This window comes from Lynx canadensis, chromosome F1 (assembly GCF_007474595.2).
Source record: "Lynx canadensis isolate LIC74 chromosome F1, mLynCan4.pri.v2, whole genome shotgun sequence".
NCBI lineage: Eukaryota > Metazoa > Chordata > Mammalia > Carnivora > Felidae > Lynx > Lynx canadensis.
In genome coordinates this window covers 67,296,508-67,316,888 of record NC_044319.2, presented here as the reverse complement: position 1 = coordinate 67,316,888, position 20,381 = coordinate 67,296,508, and the positions used below count along the sequence as shown (strand labels likewise).

Genomic DNA, 20,381 nt, shown 5'->3' with positions numbered 1-20,381 from the left:
GGTTAGAATTAGGGGTTAGGCATTGGGGTTGCGGTTAGGGGTTAGGGTTCGGGGTTAGTGACGGGGGTAGGGGTTAGGAGTTAGGGTTAGGGGTTAGTGGTTGGGGTAGGGGTCAGGGGTTAGGGCTAGGGGCTGGGGGTTGGGGTATGGTCAGGGTTAGAGTTAGGGGATGGGGGTTGGGGTAGGGTCCACTCATCGTTGGGGTTTAGGGTCTGGGTCCAGTTTAGGGTCACGGGATAGTGTCCAGGGTCAGGGCTCAGGGGTTAGGGGTCAGGGTTAAGTCACAGCTTCAGCTCCAAGTGGTGCTTTGTCAGCTCACGTTGCTGCAAGGTGTTCCGGGTTGTCTTAATAGAAAATACGACTGTACAGGATACGTGAACACAGGTGACCACTCCGGCTTTGGGCCATCGTGTTTCTCCCCCAGCCTCTGCCTCCACCTCTCAGCCCCGGGTTCTTTCCCCCAGGGAGGGCGTGCTGTGGCCCAGGCCCCTCGGCCTCAGGTTTCCCGCGGACGTGCACACACTCACACGCGCACGCTCTGCTGAATGACTCGGATCCAGGTGCTGCGGTCATCCCGGGATGCTGTGTGGACCTCATACATCTCAGGGGGTGCCGCGCTGATCAGAAACATCCCTTTCTCCTGGTTGGCGATGTCCCGTACAATCAGATTCTGCAGTGATACCACCGAGGGCTTGTCCTGCCAGTCAGAAAGGGGGAAATAAGGGTATCTCGGTCTTCAATCTTTCTGGAATACCCAAAGGATTGAGGGGCCAGCCTGCAGTACAGGGCACAAAGCTGTGGTGCAGCCAGACGGGACTTTAGGAGCGCACATGACCTCTGACAAGTTAATTAACTTTAATGTTTATTGGGGGCCCGGATGGCTCAGTCAGAAGAGTGAGTTACTGTTGATCTCAGGGTTGTGGGTCCAAGCCCTGCCCATGCTGGGTGTAGAGATTACTAATAAATAAATAAACTTAAGAGAAAAAACACATAAAAAACACCTTAAAGGCTTACTTTCCCCATCTGCAACAAGGGGATTAATAACGGACCTCCTGACACTGTAAAAGAGCCTGCACGCATGACCATACATGTTAGCTGTTTTCATGCCTTATGAGATATTACAATAATGGTTACAGTGATAGCCATTTGACTCCGGACGATTCTAGGGTTCTTTCCGGGTCGCATAGAAAAGGAAGAAGAACCCATAGCACTAGTCTGTGCTGAGGAAGGGGAAGGAGGAAGTTCTCACCAGGGCAGGGAAGATGTACTTCTGGTCCTTCTCCTGGAGGAACACCAGTACGTCTGTCATCAGCAGCATTAGCACATCTGGGCAGGGGGAGAGGTGGGAGAACAGCCAGCATCAGAGGCAGGGGAGAGGTGGGAGAGCAGCCAGCCTCAGAGGCCTGGGCGGCCGCTTGCCTCTTTCTCAGGAACCAGGCCCAACGTGTCCACTCAGGGCTCCTGCCTCTCTTCCTTCCGGTTGCTTCCTCTTACCTTTGCGGCCTCCCACCCGCCCATTCTTACACCTCAGAAATGCCAGGGGAGGGGCGCCTGGGTGGTTCAGTCAGTTAAGTATCTGACTTCGGCTCAGGTCATGATCTCGCGGTTCAGGAGTTCGAGCCCCGCGTCGGGCTCTGCGCTGACAGCTCAGAGCCAGGAGCCTGCTTCGGATTCTGTGTCTCCTTCTCTCTCTGCCCCTCCCCTGCTCATGCTCTGTCTCTCTCTCTCTGTCTTGCAAAAATAAATAAAATGTTAAAAAAAAAAAAAAAGAAAAAAGAAAAAAGAAACGCCAGGGGAGAAGAGGCACGTGCCACCAGATCAAACAGCCTCCCGGCTAGAGAAGACTACAGGGGGTCACCAGTGCCTCTGAAGGAAACTGATGCTGGTTTCTTAACCCAGGGATGACAGACCCCAGGATGTCTGCTGCTGGTCTTTAAGGGGTTCTGCAAACCTTCTGAAGTCGCAGAAGCAATTTTACATGTTAATACAACACAGATGTGTATTTTCTGGGTGAAAGAGTCCAGAGTTTTGGGGGAGGGCAAAAAGCATCCCCAGAGCAGGACGGGCCACCCTTTTTCAGCCTTTAAATTCCACGCCTTGGGGCACCTGGGTGGCTCAGTCGGTCGAGTGTCTGACTCTTGATCTCGGCTCAGGTCATGATCTCGCTATTCGTGAGTTCGAGCCCCGCGTATCTGGTTCCATACTGTCAGTGCGGAGCCTGCCTGGGATCCTCTCTCTCTCTGCCCCTTCCCTGCTCTCTCTCTCTCTCAAAACAACTAAAAGTTAAAAAAATACATACATTTAAGTTCTATGCCTAGCAACCGACATAAGGGTTTTTAGGCTATCTGACCTCAAACCCCCCTGCCTGGCACATTCCCAGTGTTCGAGGGGCAGGGCGCAGGAGGACGTCACATCCACCTCTCCCACAGCTGAATAATCCCATCTCCCTCCACCCCAGAGGCCTCCTTCTTTGTCCTTCTCTGTCCCACCTTCCAGCCACTCAGATCCTGAGTCCTAGACTTTAGCAATGACGGGGAAACAAAAGGTCAAGTCCCCAGAACTCAGATGTCACAGTCAAAAAAACACACGCTCACCCTTTGCCCTTGGAGATCTGTGGCACACAGAGGGGCACACTGTGGGCACACAGAGGGGAGGGCTTTTGCTAAATGCTTCAGAAATAAAGCTCTCCAGCCTTGCTATTTTTAACCCCCACGGTTTATATTCTTAGCTGCTGCGTGGGAGGGATGGAAAAGAGGGAAAGGGATGAAGACAGGCGCGGTAGGCACAGCAGTCCCCCAGCCTGTGCAGTGGGGACTTCATGACATGAGACACAGACTCAGGCCCAGGGAGCAGGTTCCCTCGTTCCTCACCCCCAAAGCCGAGGCCTGCTACTCTCTCTGCCTTGCTTTAGGTAGGAAAGGCTTGGCCTGTGCGGTCTGGGAAGAGAGGCTGGGAAGGCACCCCCCCCCCACCCCCCGCTCTCTTGTGTCTTCCCCCTCCCGCCTGTCCCTCACTGGGCTCTGCTCCCTGCTCTGTGCCTTCCCTGCCTGTGCTCCCAAAGCCCCCGCTCATTCTGCAGCCCCACCAGCTGCCCCTGGTCCTAGAGTTGCTCCGTCTTTCTCACCAAGACTGCTGGCTCTCTGGGCACGCAAGGACCAAAGAAAGGGGTAAATCCTGACCAGGAAGCCCCTGTGCGGTCCGTGAAGTTAAATACAGAACTCGGACTTTGGCTGCAACAGAGACCACATTTTCCCTCCCACGGGGCCCCCCAGACGTAGGGCTGCAGAGAGAGATCCTAGGGGCTAGATGCTTCTCTCTCTCTATATCTGGCTCCAGGCTCTTGCCTGGCCTGCCCCGCTGACCACTGACCTTTGAAGCGGCCCGTCGCCGTCTTCCAGAGCAAGCAACCATCATGGATGAGCCTGCGCCTCAGAAGCTCCTCTCGGCCAAACGGGCCCTTGCCAGGCACGGGGGTCTGGGCCCGGGGGTCCATACGGTGGTAGATCTCCTGTAGGCGGGCTCCCTTCTCCAGCTCGTGCACGTCCTGGTCCACGTTGGATAGCAGCTCCTTCACCAGCCCCAGTGCTGTGCTCAGGTCCTGGCGCTCCTCCTCAGTCCCTGGTGTCCAGGGTTGGCATGAGGGACGGCCAGTCCGCTTCAGTCCGGCCCCAGGTCCCACGGTGTCCTGACCCCGTCTTTGGACGTTGCCAGGGGCTCTGCATCTGATCCCGCCCTTTCCCTGGTCACGGAGCCTTTTCTCACCCGACAGACTCCCCACACTCCCCGGGCCCACTCCCTCACCGTGGGAGTGCTGGAGGATCCGATTGATGAGCACCGGGTACTTGGTGATGCGCTGGGTCACCAGCAGGACGCACTCCTGCACCCCATGCCGCTTCAGCACGGCCGAACGCGTCACCTTCTACAAGGGCACGGGCAGAGCTCAGGGCCGGAGTGGGGAGAAGGGGAGAAAGAACACTGGATTTGGAGCCTGAGCTGTGGTGCGGGCCCTAACTGGGCCGTTTCCCTCCACTGGCTTAGGGGGCTGCACCTGGAAAACGGGGACCACACGCCACGGATTTCCTACAAGGACCAACCAAAGCGGCGGAAAGCACTTGCTCCAGGGGAGCCCGGCCGGCTCAGTCAGTGGGGCGTGTGACTCCTGAACTCGGGGCCGTGAGTTCGAGCCCCACGTTGGGCATTTGCTCTACCACCATGAGGGCTTATGGTGGACAGGCTCCACGGGGCTGGGAAAGCACACGATGCCCCCCAGGAAAGGGCCTGCAGGCCCTGCACGCAGGTCCTGGAGAGGTCTGCTCACCCGAATGAACTGCTGGAAGCGTTTGTCCCGAGCATACAGCTCCTTATAGAGCTTTAAGGCCTTGGTGTGGCGGCTGCAGAACTCGGAGTAGGTCTTCCGCATCTGCTCTGCGCTGGCACCTGAGAACTGGAGGGCGGGGCTGGGTCAGCAATGAGCCCCGCCCCCCCGGACGCAAGCCCCGCCCCGGACGCCCGCGGGCCTCTCCAGCTCTCCTGGCTCCACCCCCCCAGAATCCGAGAGTCCGATCACACCTGTGCGTATGGGCCCCGCCCCTTCTCACCTGGCTGATGAGCAGGTCCCCCAGGCGGTGGATGACGAAGTTCCTGGTGCTGCCGGGGCACAGGGCTTGGCGCCGACGCTCCAACAGCTGGCCCAGGAAGCGTGTGTGGATGTCACTGAGCTCGTCCACGCAAGGGAACAGGCCCTGGACCACTCCGGGCTCCAGCTGCAGCTCTTCCAGCATCCCCGTCCGGAAGAGGCGCGTCATGATCTTCAGCGTCCGCACGTGGTGCAGCTCCGTCTGAATGAGCTCTGTGGGGACACAGGTCATGTGGACTCTACCTTAGCGTGGCCACAGTTGATTCGGCCTAGTCTGGGGGCCTCGGGGCTCATGTGAGGTTTTTAAGGTCTCTTCCAGGTTGCCGTTCTGCACCGTTATGGACTCAGGATTTTCTAATCATCTTGTGGCTTTCTGCTTTGCTACCTCAAGCTGTAGGCTGCTGGAGGCCAAGAAGCACGTGCCCTGTCACGTCCAGGTTTCCCACAGCCCCCAGTGTGATGCCCCGCGCGGAACAGGCAGGGAGTCAAGGTGGAGAAGGATGGGGTAAAGACAGGACCTGGGACACCAACAGCCCAAGAGGTGGAGGCATAACGGCAACTTGTGGGCTGGAGGCCAAGGTCTGGGGGGCTGGTGGGCTAGCAGGGTTGGGGGGCATGGCAGGGTCTGGGGCGGGGCAGTGGGCTAGCAGGGTCGGGGGGACTGGCAGGGTCTGGGGGTGGCTGGCAGGGTCTGGGTGTGGCTGGCAAGGTCTGGGGGTGGCTGGCAGGGTCTGGGGGGGCTAGCAGGGTCAGGGGGCTGGCAGGGTCTGGGGGGCTGGCAGGGTCTGGGGGTGGCTGGCAGGGTCTGGGGGGGGCAGTGGGCTAGCAGGGTCTGGGGGGGCTAGCAGGGTCAGGGGGCTGGCAGGGTTGGGGAGCTGGCAGGGTCTGGGGGTGGCTAATAGGGTATGGGGGCTAGCAGGGTCTGGGGGGGCTGACAGGGTCTGGGGGGGCTAGCAGGGTCGGGGGGTGGCTGGCAGGGTAAGGGGGGGCTGGCAGGGTCGAGGGGTTGACAGGGTCTGGGGGGGGCTGGCAGGGTCTGGGGGGGCTGGCAGGGTCAGGGGGCTGGCAGGGGGGAGGACAGATAAGAGGCCCGGTCAAGGTCAAGGAGGAGGAGGCTCACCATAGATGACGTCCTGCTGTTTCATCACCTCCTTCTTCTGCTGCTGCAAGAAGCTGCTGTCCACGGCTAGGCTCCAGGAGTCGGCCGCAAAGTCCCTCTCGTCCGTCTCAAAATCACTCATCAGCTCACTGTAGACCACCTCTGCACCTGGATGCCAGCGGGGCCCGCGACTCAGAGCCTGACGCTCCTCCCCGGGTCCGGGCCCCTGAGACCCTTCCCGCCCGGCCACCGGCAGGCCTCCCGGGCCAAGCGCTCACTCACCTTCATCGATGAGGGACTCCACGGACAGGGCCCTGTTGCGCATGTTGAGGGAGTCTGTGGACTGGGACAGGATTCGGCGCAGCCCCAGGGGGGACTCGTCACTGAAGTGTCTGACGGAAGAGGGTCTGTGTCACCTAGACTCGGGCAAGAGAGCCCTCCCCAGGTGGGGAACTGAGGCTGGGGTCTGAGGGGCACTCACCCTGAGTCCTCCTCCTTCCCTGTCCATCTACAGTTCTGAACCTAGGGCGGGAAGGGCCCCGCAGGCTTCCTGCTCCCCACTACCACTCTCTGCCCGCCTGGCTGTCCCCTCCCCGAGCAGAGGCTCACCCAGCGATGTTGGTGGTGGAGACGCTCTTGGCTAAAGACAGGGAGGAGCGGCCGCGGCGAGAGCCGAGCAGAGACTGCCGGAAGCTGTCAGAGGGGTAGATGGCGGAGCTCGGCCGCTCCCGGGGGGCGGCTGGAGGGGAGACCGAGCAGGTGTCAGAGCTGCAGCTTCCCCGGGCCCACGCCTCCCAGGCTCCTCTCCCACCCTCAGCCCTGCCCCCAGTCAAGGAAGGATCACAGTGGTGCCAGCTTACACGTGTGCAGTAACATCTGTCTTGTCTCATTTCTTCCCCCAAACAAGCCTATGAGCAAACTGAAGCTCAGAAAGGTTAACAGACTTGTCCAGGGCGACTCGGTTGGTGGCCGAGTGGGGACTCAGACTCTGGTGTTTCTGATTAAGCACCTGCTCCTCTGTTACACCAGAGCCGTCCGAACCGGCTCGTGACAGCTGCCTCCGACACCCCCAGGGCAGCGTCCATGCTCGAGAGACCAGCCAACCCGGGGCCCTCACCCCCATCCAAATTCTGCCCCGACAGCCCCAGCATCCACTTCCAATCAAGGGGGCAGCAGAGCCGGGGTACTCTGGGGAGGGGCCGCCTGCGTGCCCTCACGACTCACTCTTACTGCGCAGTGAAACAGACTGGAGGGCAGTGCTGTTCTTTAGTAAGGCAGCTTTCTGTTGCTGTGGGACAGAGCAAAAGAGAGACACCGAGGACAGCCGTCACCAAGGGTCACCCCCGCAGGCACAGGCAGGCGCTGGGCGGCTGACCCCTTGGGAGAAGGCCGGCAGCACGGTCAAGGGCACAGGGCGGCTGAGCCCAGCACTAGGGGGCCATGTCCAGAGCAGGAGGCTGGCCGCACGGGGCCCCGAGGCCTGGGGCTCACGGTGTGGACCGCCCCACGGCGAGGAGAGGGGTGGAGGAACACAGGGTAAGGAATGAAGGAAGAGGCACACTCACTACCCTCTCCCCCAGCCCGCTGCCCTCCCGGCCGTCTCACCTTCTGCTTGACCTTGGTGCAGTTGGCGAGGGTGTCTTTACAGCGGTTGTGGATAGTCACATTGCAGGCTGGGGGGGTGGGGTGGGGTAGAGAGGGTGAAGGGAGGGCCGGGTGGTACGGGAGGGGACGCACCCACACGCAGACACCCGTCTCCCCCTGGCCACGCACTCTGAGACTCCCCTCGTCCCCGACCTCTCAGCCACTACCACACCCGTCCCTCCTCTCCCCTCCCCTCCGCCTCCCCCTTCCTTCCAGCAGGAAATCGGGTGAGGGGGCGGAGGGGGCCGCCGCAACTAAGCAATCCCGACTCAAAGGTGATCTGAGGGGTGGACCAGAGGGAAGGAGGGGTTATGGCTGCCAGAGCTCAGCTCAAGGAGCACAGGGGTGGCTGAGAGTGGCAGATGGCAGAGGACGCCCACGGGACAGGAGAAGGCACGGAGCAGCTGGGTGGGGGCCAGGGGCAGGGGGGCGGCCAGCGTCCCCGGAGCGCCCAGCATGTGGTCCGCATTTACTTGATCCTAACAACCCTTTGGGGCAGATTCAATTATCCTCGTTTTATAGACGAGGAGCCTGCCTCCCGCAGAGGTCAAATCGCCTGCCAGAGGTCAGCCCCCCAGTGGCAGAGCCGGGATTGAAACCCTGGTGGTGTTCTTTCCGATGAACCACATGTTCACCCACCAACTGTAGCCAGGCCTAAGCACTTCGCAGGCGAGTAGAGCCGGTGCTGGAGCGAGCGGGGACAGGCCCTGCCCGGTCCCTCTCCAAAGCCCGTCGGCCCTCCCCACCGCTCGGCTCTGACTCCTGCCTGCCCCTTCCAGGCCCGGGGCCTGTCCCCCACCCAGGGCAGACCCACAGCCCCCACACTCCACCTGCTCCTCTCCCATCACCCACCCTGCCATGGGGTAAAAGAGGAGGAAAGGAAAGGAAGAGTGGCCAGGCCTGGGCAGTGAGGCTGTCCCTGTCCCCAACACGCCTCAGCCCTCTGCCCTCTCCCGCTTCCTCCGCCTCGTCCAACACAGGAAACTCTGCCGACTCCTTCAGACAATACCCAGCCCCAGGCCCACTTCCACAAATACAAGGCCAGCAGGGCGGGGTGGAGGGGAGGGCGGGAGGGGGCTGGGGCTGCCCCACTCCCCCGGAGCTCCCTTCTTCTACCCCCGGCACCCAGTGTCTCTGGATCAAACCTCCGCTTTCCACCTGCTCTCAAAATAGCGCTTGCTGCCTGCCTCCCCGGTTCCCCTGGCAACAAGCTTCCCGATGGGGACCTCTGTCAGGCCTCTGCGGGGTCTGGACTGGGGTTCCCTCCTCGCCCTCCTCACTCTAAGTCGGGGACTGAGGAAGCGGGGAGGCCTCACTGGTTCTTCCAGGGGCTCCTGCCCCCATTCCACGGGGGCTGAGAGGCTAGAGCCCCGGTCCTGCCGTGGCAGCAGGTGAAGATCTCAGAGGCGCTGCAGCCAGAGGCCGCTCTGCTATACACTGGGGGGAGCAGGAGCCTTCTGGGCGGGCGCGCAGGCGTGCGGGGAAGGACGGCACCCGCCTTACACCTCCTGCTTGCAGGGCAACCCTCAGATGCGGGCGAAGGTCAGGAGTTCCGACCTCTACCCCCCCCACACACATCCCTGCTCTTCTCCCTCTTTCTATCAGTCACACTAGAAATTTGAGACGGATGGTCCTGATCCTGTCCTCTGCTTCAAACTGCAGAGGCTAAAAAATTTCAGGCTCCACCCAGTCGATAGAAAGGGAGGAGCAAAAAGGGACCCTGACGCCCCGAATGTCCAGTCCTGCCCAGGAAGACGGGCAGGACCAGGTGCAAGGCCCAGCCGGCCACCCGGCTCCCCTCACCGCCCCCCGCCCCCAGGACATTCCTGATCCTTCTCCAAGTAGTCCCCCTAACCCTCAGCAGCTGCTTGGGGAGCCAGGGGACACCCAGCGTACAACAGCTGCAAGGGGAGCCACCGGCCTCCCCTCCCCCGTGCCTCCGGCCACCATCCCTCGCAGGGAGGGAAGGGAAGCACTGGGCCCGGCTGGGACTCCGGGAGAGTGACCCTGTGCATCCGGGGCAGAAAGGACGGAGGGCAAGGCTGGGGTCAGAGCGACATCCAGGGTGCAAACGACTCACTTGGACAGATGAGGGCTTCCTTGGCCGTGATGCTTTTGTTGCAGGCATAGCACATGGTCATGCCCGACACGGAGATGGTGGTGAAGAGGTGCCCGTTGGTGTAGCGGGCGTCCTTGGCTTCCTTCATCTTCTCCTTCTCGCGGGTCTGCGGAAGGGGCGAGAGACGGGAAGTGAGGCCGGGAGACAGCCGGCGCCCGAGGCGTCCAGAGACAGGCAGGTCGAGGGAGCAGAGCCCGCGTGGGGCTGCCGGAGACATAGCGCTTCCCACGGGAGGGTCCGCCGCGGGGTCAGCGGCAGCCGTCGGGAGCGACCGGCCTCGACCTCGCCGGCCCCCCGGCCTACCTGGCCCCTGCGGCTGGGCTGCCTCCGGTGGCCGCTCATCTGGCCGCTCATCTCCCCGGCTCCAGCCCCTGCGTCCTCACCGCACCTCCCAGCCCTGCTGCACTCGCCCCCGGGCTGCTGTGCGCTCTCCTGCGAGCAGGGAAGATGCGCAGAGGAGGGAGAGCAGGCGAAGCAGAGGGTGCCAGCTCACCAGCGCGTTCCAATCCATGGGAGTTAGCTGCTCTGATAACCATGACAACGGGTGTCGCGGGCTAGGCAGTCACGGTGGGGGGCAGGAGAGCCCCTTCTCAGATTGGCTGGAGGGCAGAATGCCTCCACTGTCGCCCCCCACCCAGAGGTCAGGACCCCACTCGAGGGTCCCCGTGGGAGGCCAGAGCCTGGTCACCCCTCCTCCCTGGGCTCTTTGAGGAAGGAAACTCAGCCCACGGGTCTCCTTCCTTCCGGCAGGAAGCCGGACTTTTATTCCTCGTGCTGCCCTCCAAAACCTAGGCTAGTGCCCGCGGCCACTGCCCACTCCCATCCCGAGCCCCTTCTGGCTCCACCCTCCACCCTCCGGCCACGACACCGGTCTTCCGGCTCCGGCAACACGGGGCACAGAGTACCTTCCTTGGGGTCCCGGAGGCTGGCATCCCTGTCCCGGCCTTCCCTCCTCCTGCAGCCCCAGCCTCTGCAGGTCAAGTCTCCTCTCCTCTGCCCCTCAAGTCCCTAAGCTTCCCCAAGAGCCCGAGACGGTGGGAAAATGGGCTGCCTTTCTTCCTGCCTATTCCAGGACCTTCCTCAGTGGTCACCTCAGACCCCTGGAGTCCCCGTACAGAGAGGGTAGCACACAGGACAGGGGCTGGCAAGACCCGCCCCACCCGCCCCCGCCAGATTTCCAAGCTCTCAGGAACCAGAGTGGGGCTCAGGTTGCTGAAGCTGAGGGCAGGCGACCTAAAGTGGAAGACACTGCCCAGGGCCTTGGGACAGAGGATGTAAAGCCAGGGGACAGCCCTTGGCCTGGGCCCTCTCGGCCCCTGCACACAGCAGCTGGGAGGCTGGGGGGAACCACACTGCGCTGGTGCGGGGCTGGTGCTCCGGGCTCGGGACAGAAAAGGGAAGTGTGTAGGAGATGAGTCAACAGCACAGTGGCCACAGTGCCTAAGGCCTCTGGGGTCCAGGGTCCTCCCCTCACCCCCGACTCAGAAGCTCCAGGTCTGTCAGCCAACAATCACAGCCTGGGGGTCTCAGGGTCTTCCCCACTTCCGATCACCCACTTTCCCCCCTCCTCCTCCTCCTCCTCTTCCCATTTCCTCGTCTCCTCCCTCCTCCGGGTCATCTCCCCACCCCCAGCCTTCCCCTCCTCCCCCGCTTCCCCCCCCCCCCCCCCCCCCCGCCGCCCCGCCCTGCTCCCAGGCCTTGTTAGGGAAGCTGACTCCTGTGGTCCTGGCCTCCAGTGTTCCAGGCCTCCAATTTTCTACGCTGGTACCTACCCATCTGGACCTCTAGAAAATTCTCCCTTTGGGCTAACTTCACCTGTCTTGCCCCAAATTATAGCTCCTTAGAAGATCAAATCCTCCTCGGAATCACAACCGACTAGGACCTCAAAGACCAAGAGCCTGCATCTCTCCCCTTGCCGCACACCCTCTCTCCCCTGCACTCCTGGCCTCCTCTAGGACACCGATGAGAAGTCTGAACGCTCACTGGGCTTGAATTGAAAGCAGCAAACCAGCAAACATGAAAATCACACGGGAAAAACCACATCTGGAAGGGGTAGCGGTGCGGGTCCACCCCGTGCAAGTCCCCTCCCCACCCCCTGCGCCCTCCACCACCTGGAGGCCCCCCCTGTACAGAGGCAGGGGAGGGAGGGCGAGGACGCGCAGCCAGAGCACAGGGCTTCTGGGCCCTTCCCTGCCTGCCATCGATGCCCCACAGAGGACCCAGCCCCTCTGCTCCGCACACTCACCCTCTCTCCGAGGGGCCCCCTCTGTAGGTGAGCCAGCGGCGGGCAGCAGCCACAGCAGCACATCCCACCTCGGGCAGCTAGCGGCCCTGGCACCGCCTAGTGCTATTGTCCTGGCGCAGCCTGTGCCCGCCCCAGGGCTCGGCCAGGGGGACGGAAGGACCCAGGACCCGCCACTGGGGGGAGGCTGTCCCTGAGACACAGTGAGTGGTGCCCGCCTCTCCATCCTACTCTTTTCCAGGTATTCTGAGGACGGTCCCGCTGGGCTCCAACCCACCCGCAGGACAGCCTGTGGGGCGAGCACTGGGCCACGACCCCTGATCTACACTGGCCGCGCCGAACGTGCAGAAGCCCTTGCTTCGGGGCTCAGTCCTCCGACTGGTCAGCCCTGCTCATTCGCCCCACGGAAGCCTGGCGTCGGGAGGCAGGGAGGAAGGCGCACTGGGTCGGTCCCCCGGCTCGGCGGCCTGTCCAACAGGCACTGGGTGCACATTTGCAAGGGAAGGGAGGACGATTGCGAGGAGGGACGGCGGACACTGAGGCCCGGGGTCCAGCAGCACCCTCACCCCGCTCCGGGGACCCCTCAGTCCTCACCGGAGCACCCCCCCTTCTTTCTACTCCACTTCCTTTGAGCCTAGACCCTGAGGGTTTCCTCTGGGGGCCCGGAGAGGCCGACCCAAAGGTCCCCTCCGTTGTCCCTCCAGATCGTGGTCACTTGGGGGCAAGAAAGGCGAGGGGACGAGGGCAGTGTCCCCGTCTTCCCCCTTCTCCGCACTGCACCTCCCTCGGCGGCGAAATGAGGAAAATGGTGCCGTGTGTGAGGAAGGCACTGGGAGCTGGGCTCCCTGGTGGGCAGCAGTGAGTGGCAGAGCCCCCCAGGCAGGTGGGCGCCTCTCCCAGCAAGGCCCCGGCGCTCATTCTTCCACCGGGCGTCCACGCCGCGACCTCCGGGGCAGTCATGTGGTGCTCAGAGCCACAGCCCCTTCCTCAAGATGGTGAGGCCCCTGCAGGGTGACCAGAAGGCACCCGAGGGTCCCGCTGGGATCCAAGTCACCTGCGGCTCAGCGCCTGACCAGCCGGGGCGCAGAGTCATAGGCTGTGGAGTGCACGGGGTCGTGGGGATGGGGGCTTTGGGCTGGGAAATGAGCAGACAGAGGGTGCCTGGCCACAGGACTGAGAGGAAGGCCAGGCTGTGCTCCTTTGTGAGCTTCCCGGCGACAAGATAAAGGCAGCAGCCCGAGGAGAAGGTGGCCAAAGCCGGAAACGTAACACAGAAAGACATCACCGGACACACAAAGGCACTTAATAAATGCTTGCTCGATGAATGAGAATGACACGCCAGACAACGGGGGCGGAGGGGGCACACTGGCGGAGCAGCAGAGGGGCGCTAAGGGCCATGGGGAATAAAATCAGGCCGGGGACCCTGCAACTCAGGCCTCCTGGACCCCAGCCTGCCCCCTGCCCGGCCACACCTGTCGGGTCAGGAGAGAGACAGCAGAGGGGAGGGCGGGGGGGAGAGGCAAACAGACGGGCATTTGTGCAGGCGAACAATAGCCGTGCCAGGACTCCCTGCCCTCCTGGCACAGGGCAGGCCGGCTGGGCCGGGAGGGGGCAGCTGCTGCCTGCACCCCCTCCCCCAAGACACACAAACAAACCCAGGAGGGTCCAGCCAGCTTCCCTCAGCCATATCTCTCACCAGCTCCAGGAACCCTGGCCAATCTGCTCACTCAGGCTACTAGACGGCCCTCAAACCAGAGACGGAAGCTAAAAATGGAACTACTTCCAGAAAGCTCGAGCCCCCTAATCTGGTGACCGCGGCTCAAGACAGTAACCCAAAGCATCTGGGGACAGACAGCCACACACACACACTCAACACAGGTCACACGCTTGCATGGGATTCACACATTCAGATCTGTCCCCTCCAGGATCCAAGGTCGGTTCCAGGGAAGCCAGGACTGAGCTCAGGCCCCTCTCTCTGTCCTTTGCTGAGCCCAGCCGGCCCTTCCCCAGGCACCAGCAACCCCTGCAAGCAGTGACTTCCCTTCCTCGGCTCGGTCCTGAACCTCCATGACCCTAGAACCTCTTCCTGTGCCCCTAAAAGCTTCAACCTCCCCGGGACCCTCAGTTCCTGCAAAACTTCCTTACAAAACTGCCAGCCAGCCGGGTCAGCCCCTCCCTGCTCACCCAGCCCTCCTCCCCGGGCCCAGCTCCTCTCCCAGTCCATCCTGCACACAAAGCCAGCCACCTCTCCTTACCCAGAACAAAGAAATCGCCTCTCCCTCTCTCCCACTCCACCTGCCCCACACACGCCAATGCTGGGGGCCTGGAGACTCCAAGGGGACCCCAGCCTCCAGGGCCGTCCTGGAGGCCCCTGCTGGCCCCTAGACAGGAAAGGACCCTTTGTTCTGACACATGAAGGTTAGGATTTGGGTGGGGGAAAGGCAGGGGGCCAGAGGGAAAGGGGCCTGTGGGGTCTGGAGCCAGGGAAGGTAGGAAGCAGAAAGAATGGGGAGTGGAGAGAAAGGGGTGACGGGAACAGACACGTGGGGAGGGGCTGCAGTCAGCCTCTGTGAAGCTGGGAGGAACGGGGTATTCTCCCTCACAGTTTCTCCTTCTCTGAGAAGTCCCGGGTGTCAGGCAGGGAAGGGGGCAGGGGTGTGGGCTCAGGGCCTGGTCTGACCCATCCCTCCAAATAGGTAGCAGGGGAGACCATCTTCCTCAAATAATCTCATTTCCAGCAGGGCCCCTCTACTTCCCACCACAGTATAAAAAGAAAGGAGACAGCTGGTGCGCTGGGGGAGGGGGAAGAGGGGATCCAGGGTTTGTTGGCCAAGCACCAACTCCCCCCTTCTGTAACCACAGCTTTCCGGAGGCGGCCCTCCCCTTCCGACCAACCCAAACCGACAACCACCCTCCTCCTGCGGCGCTCTGCCCTCAGATCCACCCACTCAGTTCCCCCCCCCCAAGCCCCCACTCCCCAAACCACAGCAGGCCCCAGGACAGAAGGCGCCCCAGTCCCCCCGCTACCAGAAAGACCAAGGCATGAGGACCCAGGTATCTGGCCCCCCAGCTCTTTCCGATGAAGAAGGACTCCAGTATCTACCCTTCCAGAGGCCGTCTACACCCCTCTCCAGGTCTGCCCCCCATGGCTCCCTCTTGGCTTTCCTTTTTAGGGTGGAACCAAATTTCCGTGGTTTCAAAAAAACCTCTCCGCCCCCCTTTGGCTCTACTCCAGGGTCTCAGCTCAAACGGTTGAAAAATAAACAGACTCTCAGGGCTGGGGCCTGGCCGGGGCCCGGGGTTGAGCAGAGCCCGTCTGCCACCCCACGGCTCCAGCACACTTCCTGTCTTAGGCTCTGCTCAAATCCCCAGTTGCCTTCCTGTTGGCAGAATCTCATCCCGGCCCCCCGAAGGGAAAGTTCCAGGATGGAACCTCTCCCAACTTAGCCTGGAGATAGGTAGCCAGGCTAGGAGTTAGGAGGAGTGTGGGAGGGCTTTCCACCATTTTCCAGGGCTCCCAGAGGGCACTGCCCCCTTGCTGCAAGCACCGTGGGGGTGATGGGCACTGGGGCAGAGGGAAGGGCACTGGGGGCAGGGCACTGGCGGCAGAGGGAAGCCAGAGATTAAACCAGCTATTGGCGGGGGCCTGGCCCTCCTGATAATGGGTACAGTGAGGGCGACCTGGCTGCTGGGAGGCGCTGTCTGCATGCCAGGGGCTGCCGGCTCTAACCTGTTCACGGACACCTCATTTCCCGGGGTCTGGGGTGTGCAGAGGTCATGGCCTTGGAGAGTGGGCCTGGCTACAAAGACAGGGATAAAGGATACTTGGGAAGGAGCGAGGGCCAAGGATAATTATACCCCAGACTCTGGAAATGGAAGGTGAATGGGTCCCAGGATGAAGAGTGAAGGAAGGGCTAGGGAGAGGAGGGAGGAGGGGCGACAGGGGCACAGAGCCGGCCAGCCGGTCACCCTCGGGGTTTCACGCAGGGAGAACAGGGGGCTTGGAAGCTGGCGGGTCACACAGGGACGGCGACCCGAGGCCCTGTGTTCCAGAAACAGGTGTGCCCAGGGCCCCGGAGGACGGAGGACAGGATCCCAACTACACAAAGACCTCTGCTCCCGGCGCCTGAGGGTGATGGCTCCTGGGGGGAAGTACGCCGTCCCGACCCCAGCCACCCGCCTACCAGAGGGGAGAAGTGAATCACAGCTGGAAAGTCCATCTGCGGGGGGAGGAGGGGCTGACTTTTGTCTGGGGGGTGGGGGGGCGGCGGCGGCGGCGGTGCGGGCGGCAGGAACCGGGAAACCACCCCTCCAGGCCCCTGCGCCGGATGGCGGGGACAAAGGGGGATGAGCACGCCGGCGACCGCGGGGCGCAGGGGCCCCCGGGCCGAGGGGAGCCCCGCCGACACGCGCACCTCCCTCCTCCCGCGCGGTCCCTTCCCGGAGCAACTTTCTTCCGGGCGGTCGGGCCGGGAGGGGGTGGGGGTGGGGGGCGGCGCGGGACGCCCCCCGGGGCCCGGCGCTCCCTCCCGGCCCCGCCGCCCCGCGCCCCCAGAGCCCACCTTGCTCGCCAGCTCCCGGCTCCGCTCGGTCCGCGCGCGCGTGAGCGACTCGATCCGAGACATGGTCGGGGCGGCGGCGGCGGCGGCGGCGGGCGGTCCCGGGACAGGAAGGCGGCTCGCGCGCGCGGCCCCGCGCAGTTCCTCAAACGCGAGCCTCCCCGCGGGCCGGGGGCGGGGGCCGCCGGGCCGGGCCCGGGGCGCTGGCCGCCGCTCGCCCCGCCGGCCCTGCGCGCCCTGCCCGCGCCCTGCCCGCGCCGACCTCTACCCGGGAGCCCCGCGGCCCCCCGCCCCGCGCGCTCTGCAGGGAGCCCCGCCGCCCGCGCCGCCAGGCCCCGCGCGCCGCTGGGGGCAGGGCAGGGGGAGGGCGGGGGAAGCGAGGGGAAGCGAGAGGCCGGTCTTTACCGGGCGTGGAGGCGAGGGTGCGCGCCCGAGGACTCTCCCGCGAGCCCCCCGCCCCGCCCCGAGCGGCGGCCGCCCCCGGCCCCGCCCCCGGCCCGAGCCCCGCCCCGGCCCCGCCCCCGGCCCGGGCGCGGGCCCCGCCCCCTCTCGGGAGGCCGGGGAAGTCCTTCCTGGTGTCTAACCCGGCTTCCCTCCGTTGGCTGTTAGGCCGGAGCCGAAAGGCTGGACACCGGCCCGCCCCCGCTCCGGGGGACACTCAGGGCCTGGCCAGTCTCCCCACAAGCGGCGGCGTGCAGTGGGGCATTGTTTCGGGGCCCTCTGCCGCAGCCTGAGCCACCCTCCACCTTTGCCGAGTTTCCTGCTGCCGCAAACTTCCTCCCCCAATCTAACTATAATCCTTCACACTGCAGTTCATTTCTGCCTCTCAGGCTCTCGCATTTCTCTGCAGAGCCTTGGGGCAGAGCATCCTGTGTCTGCACGGTCCTGCCTGACTCTGGTCCCAAAAAGTGTAGGGGAAGGAGGGAGAGGAGGCCCAACCCAGATGCCGCAGCTCCCGGCCCGGCTCAGAGGCAGCTCCAGCCAGTGTTTCCAGCCCGGCTCAGCACTCCCCTTAGGTGCCAATTTTAGCCTCTGCCACTATTTTGGGCTTCGCTGCCTCACCACTGGCTGAGCCTTGGGCTCCTCACCCCCAGCACCACCTCCACACTGCTCCCCTAGCCTCCCTCCTGCCTAACAACTCTTTCATCACCTCCTTCCTCACCCATTCCACTGTTTAAGAATCCATGTACCGCAAAGACCAGAAAACAGGAGGGGGGATAAGCCCATTTCAGGCCGGATGGAAATTAGAAAGCAAAAAGGACTTTCCCAGGGCCAGGAGGCAGGCTGGTTCCCCCAGGCTTGCACCTGCGGGGAAGACCTTATGGGAAGGCCCTAGGAACTCCCCCAAACCAGAAATCCTGGCCCAGAACCCCAGACTTGACCTCCCCGCAGTGAGCAGGCAGGGCTGAGGAATGTACTAAATATAAAAACAGAACAGACAACCAGAAGCCAGAATCTTGGCCTGGTGGCTCCACCCACTGGGGGCCCAGAGGCCAGGGGTGGGCCAGGACCTGAACTTTTCTCCCAGGCCTAGGGTGGGAGAGTGCCACAAGCTAAGGACAGAATCTTAAAGGGCCACACTGTAGTGTGGGCACCCAGTGGGCGGAGCCATGAGGCCAGGACCCGAATGGCAGGGTTTGAGGGAACTCTCAGGCCGGCCTCAGACTCAGGTCTCTGTGAAGGAAGCAGACCTAAGGCTCCAGCCCTTTTCTGCCTCCACCCCCATCTTCAGTGAGCTCTGTGTCCCAGCCTGGCCCTCGCTCAATGCCCACCTCTTCCGCTTAGGAGATGAGTGGCCAGGAAGGGGGTTTGGGAGTGGGTACAGGAAACCCGTCTACCTTGAGGAACAGCTGGGCTTTTAGAGAGCTAAGCCTGCTGCCTGACTTAATTTTCATCTTATGCATCCCGGGAACACTTCCAAAACCAAACCCTTGCGTCGTCATCTCCCTATCCCCGCCCCACTCCTATCCACTGATACTTCCCGTTATTTTCAGAAATTATTTTTTAGATACCCCATAACAAAAGGCAACCCGAATTTCTGCCAGAACCTAAAAGTAGCCACCACCAGAGCCCGAAACTCTTGACCTTGGGATCGTGAGTTCAAGCCCCACATTTGGTGTGGAGATTACTTTAAAATAAGAATCGTCAGGGGTGGCTCAGTCGGTTAAGCATCCAACTCCGGCTCAGGTCACGACCTCACAGTTCGTGGGTTCCGGCCCCGTGTCAGGCTCTGTGCCGACAGCTCAGAGCCTGGAGCCTGCTTTGGATTCTGTGTCTCCCTCTCTCTCTGCCCCTCCCCCACTCACACTCTGTCTCTTCTGTCTCTCTCAACATTAAAAAACAAATTTTTAATGAAATAAAAGAGAATGAAAATCTTTTTACAAAGCAACAACAAAAAAGCTTTGGGTCTGCAATACCGCCCTGCCTCCTGGTAACTGTAGGATCTCAGGCAAGTAATGGACCCGCTGCGTTCGTTGTCTTGTCTACAAAATGGAGATTAAAATACTTATCTTTGTCAGAGTGTTATGAAAATGAAATGGGATGGCCTCTGGAAAAGTGTTTTGTCCACCTCGATGACTCTAGTCAAATAGGAAGGAATAAGCCACTTCCTCTCTCCAGCCCCGCCCCCTGATGTTGACCTGCCAGGCGCAGTCCCGAGCTGGGAGGAGGGGAAGGGGTTTAGTGAGGCAGGCACACGCACTCGTGAGTGTGGAACAGCACTGGGCCGGAGACCCTGGTGGGGAAGGGCGAGTCTGGCCAGACGCTGACTCGCTCGGGCTCTTTCCCGCTGCCTATCCGGGTCCCACGCTGCCCACACCCCCCTTCACCTGGTTACTTTACTTCTCACCGAACTCGGGCCAAGGGTGGGCAAACGCAGAAGACCCCTGGGGATCGGGATGCCCCCCACCCCGGGCAGCACAGACTCCCCCTGCGGGGAAAGAAGGCAGCTCCCCCAGCACACTCTCCTACCCTGAGCTAAGAGAGCTCCTGAGGACGCTGGCCGGAGACCCAGGTCCCTGGAGAGCTAAGTCTCTCGTGGGAGAAAAGAAGCTTCACTGCCCCACTGCCCTCCCCACCCCCGGCTTTAAGATTCCAGCCGCTCCTGCTCAGACTGCCTGGTCCCCTGCCTCAACCCCCCCCCCACCCCCTCCGGCCTGTGGTGAGAAGGTGCTAACCAGCGGGTTTCTCCTCTGCCTGACCCGGAGGAAGGCCAAAAGGCTGGTGGGGGAGCTAAGGCCGGCCCGGCCCCCGGAGGGGGGGGGGGGCGAGGGGTGAGAATCCCGGGGCTCTTCCAGGTGAATATGGAGGTTTTCTCTGCAGTCTTTCTCCATGCTCAGCAGCTGCCCCAGGTTGGAAGGTGCATGCACACTTGGGGAGGCCCCGGGAGGAAAAGGGGGGTGCTCATTCTGCCAGGAAATGGAGAACGCGGAAAGGCATTGGAACAGCAGCCACAGCTCCTGGTCTCGCAGCGCCGGGGTCGGTAACAAGGGACCCGGGAGGATAGTTTCACCTTCCCGGGGTCAGAACTGGACGTGGCCCTACACGCGTGGCTGTGCGTGCGTCTCCACAAGGTCGTACTTTCCTGGTTCCCACGCTGCCCGGGGTCTAATTGCAACTCCGGCAGCTGCTGCACCCACCCCTACAATTCCGAGTGGAAAGGCACTTTGCAAACCCTTACAGACGCTCCGAAGAAGTAAAAAGTAGGGCCGTAATTATGATCATTATCCTTCTTCCCCAATGGTTCCGATCCCTGCTGCCCACCTCTTAGCCACGTGAGGCCGGAAGAGAGGTAGGGCTCAGCCACTCTTCCCCTCTCCCAGCTGTCCACAGCTGGCTGCGGAGCTGGAGGCAGGGGGGCAGGGGGGCGCAGAGGAAAGGTGACCCTCCCCCCATGCAGGGACGGAGTCTGGGAGAAATACCACGTGCTTCCTCCAAGCCTGAACCATTGCCCTGGGTGTCTGTCTCCCGGGGAAGCTGGGGACAGAGCAGAAGGTGGGGTGCAGAGGAGGGGAACTGAGGAGGGCAGGGGGGCCAGGCCTCCTGCTTCCCCGCTGACTCCTACCTTGGCCTTTCCGGTCATG

General features: G+C 62.4%; 1 protein-coding gene across 8 annotated transcripts in view; it reads right to left on the bottom strand.

Annotated features, from left to right (window-relative positions):
• LOC115505607 (rho guanine nucleotide exchange factor 2) overlaps positions 1 to 20,381 on the bottom strand; it is a 27,872-nt gene extending 7,491 nt beyond the window's left edge. For 2 of the 8 annotated variants that reach the window (XM_030303275.1, XM_030303277.1), the window contains exons 1-13: positions 20,363 to 20,380; positions 9,460 to 9,604; positions 7,341 to 7,408; positions 6,960 to 7,023; positions 6,345 to 6,474; positions 6,018 to 6,127; positions 5,757 to 5,903; positions 4,599 to 4,849; positions 4,319 to 4,444; positions 3,802 to 3,919; positions 3,370 to 3,618; positions 1,250 to 1,326; positions 528 to 697 (exon numbers count right to left, since the gene is read on the bottom strand). In XM_030303275.1, the coding sequence (XP_030159135.1) occupies positions 528 to 697; positions 1,250 to 1,326; positions 3,370 to 3,618; positions 3,802 to 3,919; positions 4,319 to 4,444; positions 4,599 to 4,849; positions 5,757 to 5,903; positions 6,018 to 6,127; positions 6,345 to 6,474; positions 6,960 to 7,023; positions 7,341 to 7,408; positions 9,460 to 9,604; positions 20,363 to 20,380 (1,673 nt within the window). The other 6 variants (XM_030303280.1, XM_030303282.1, XM_030303278.1 and 3 more) reach the window with 5 other exon arrangements.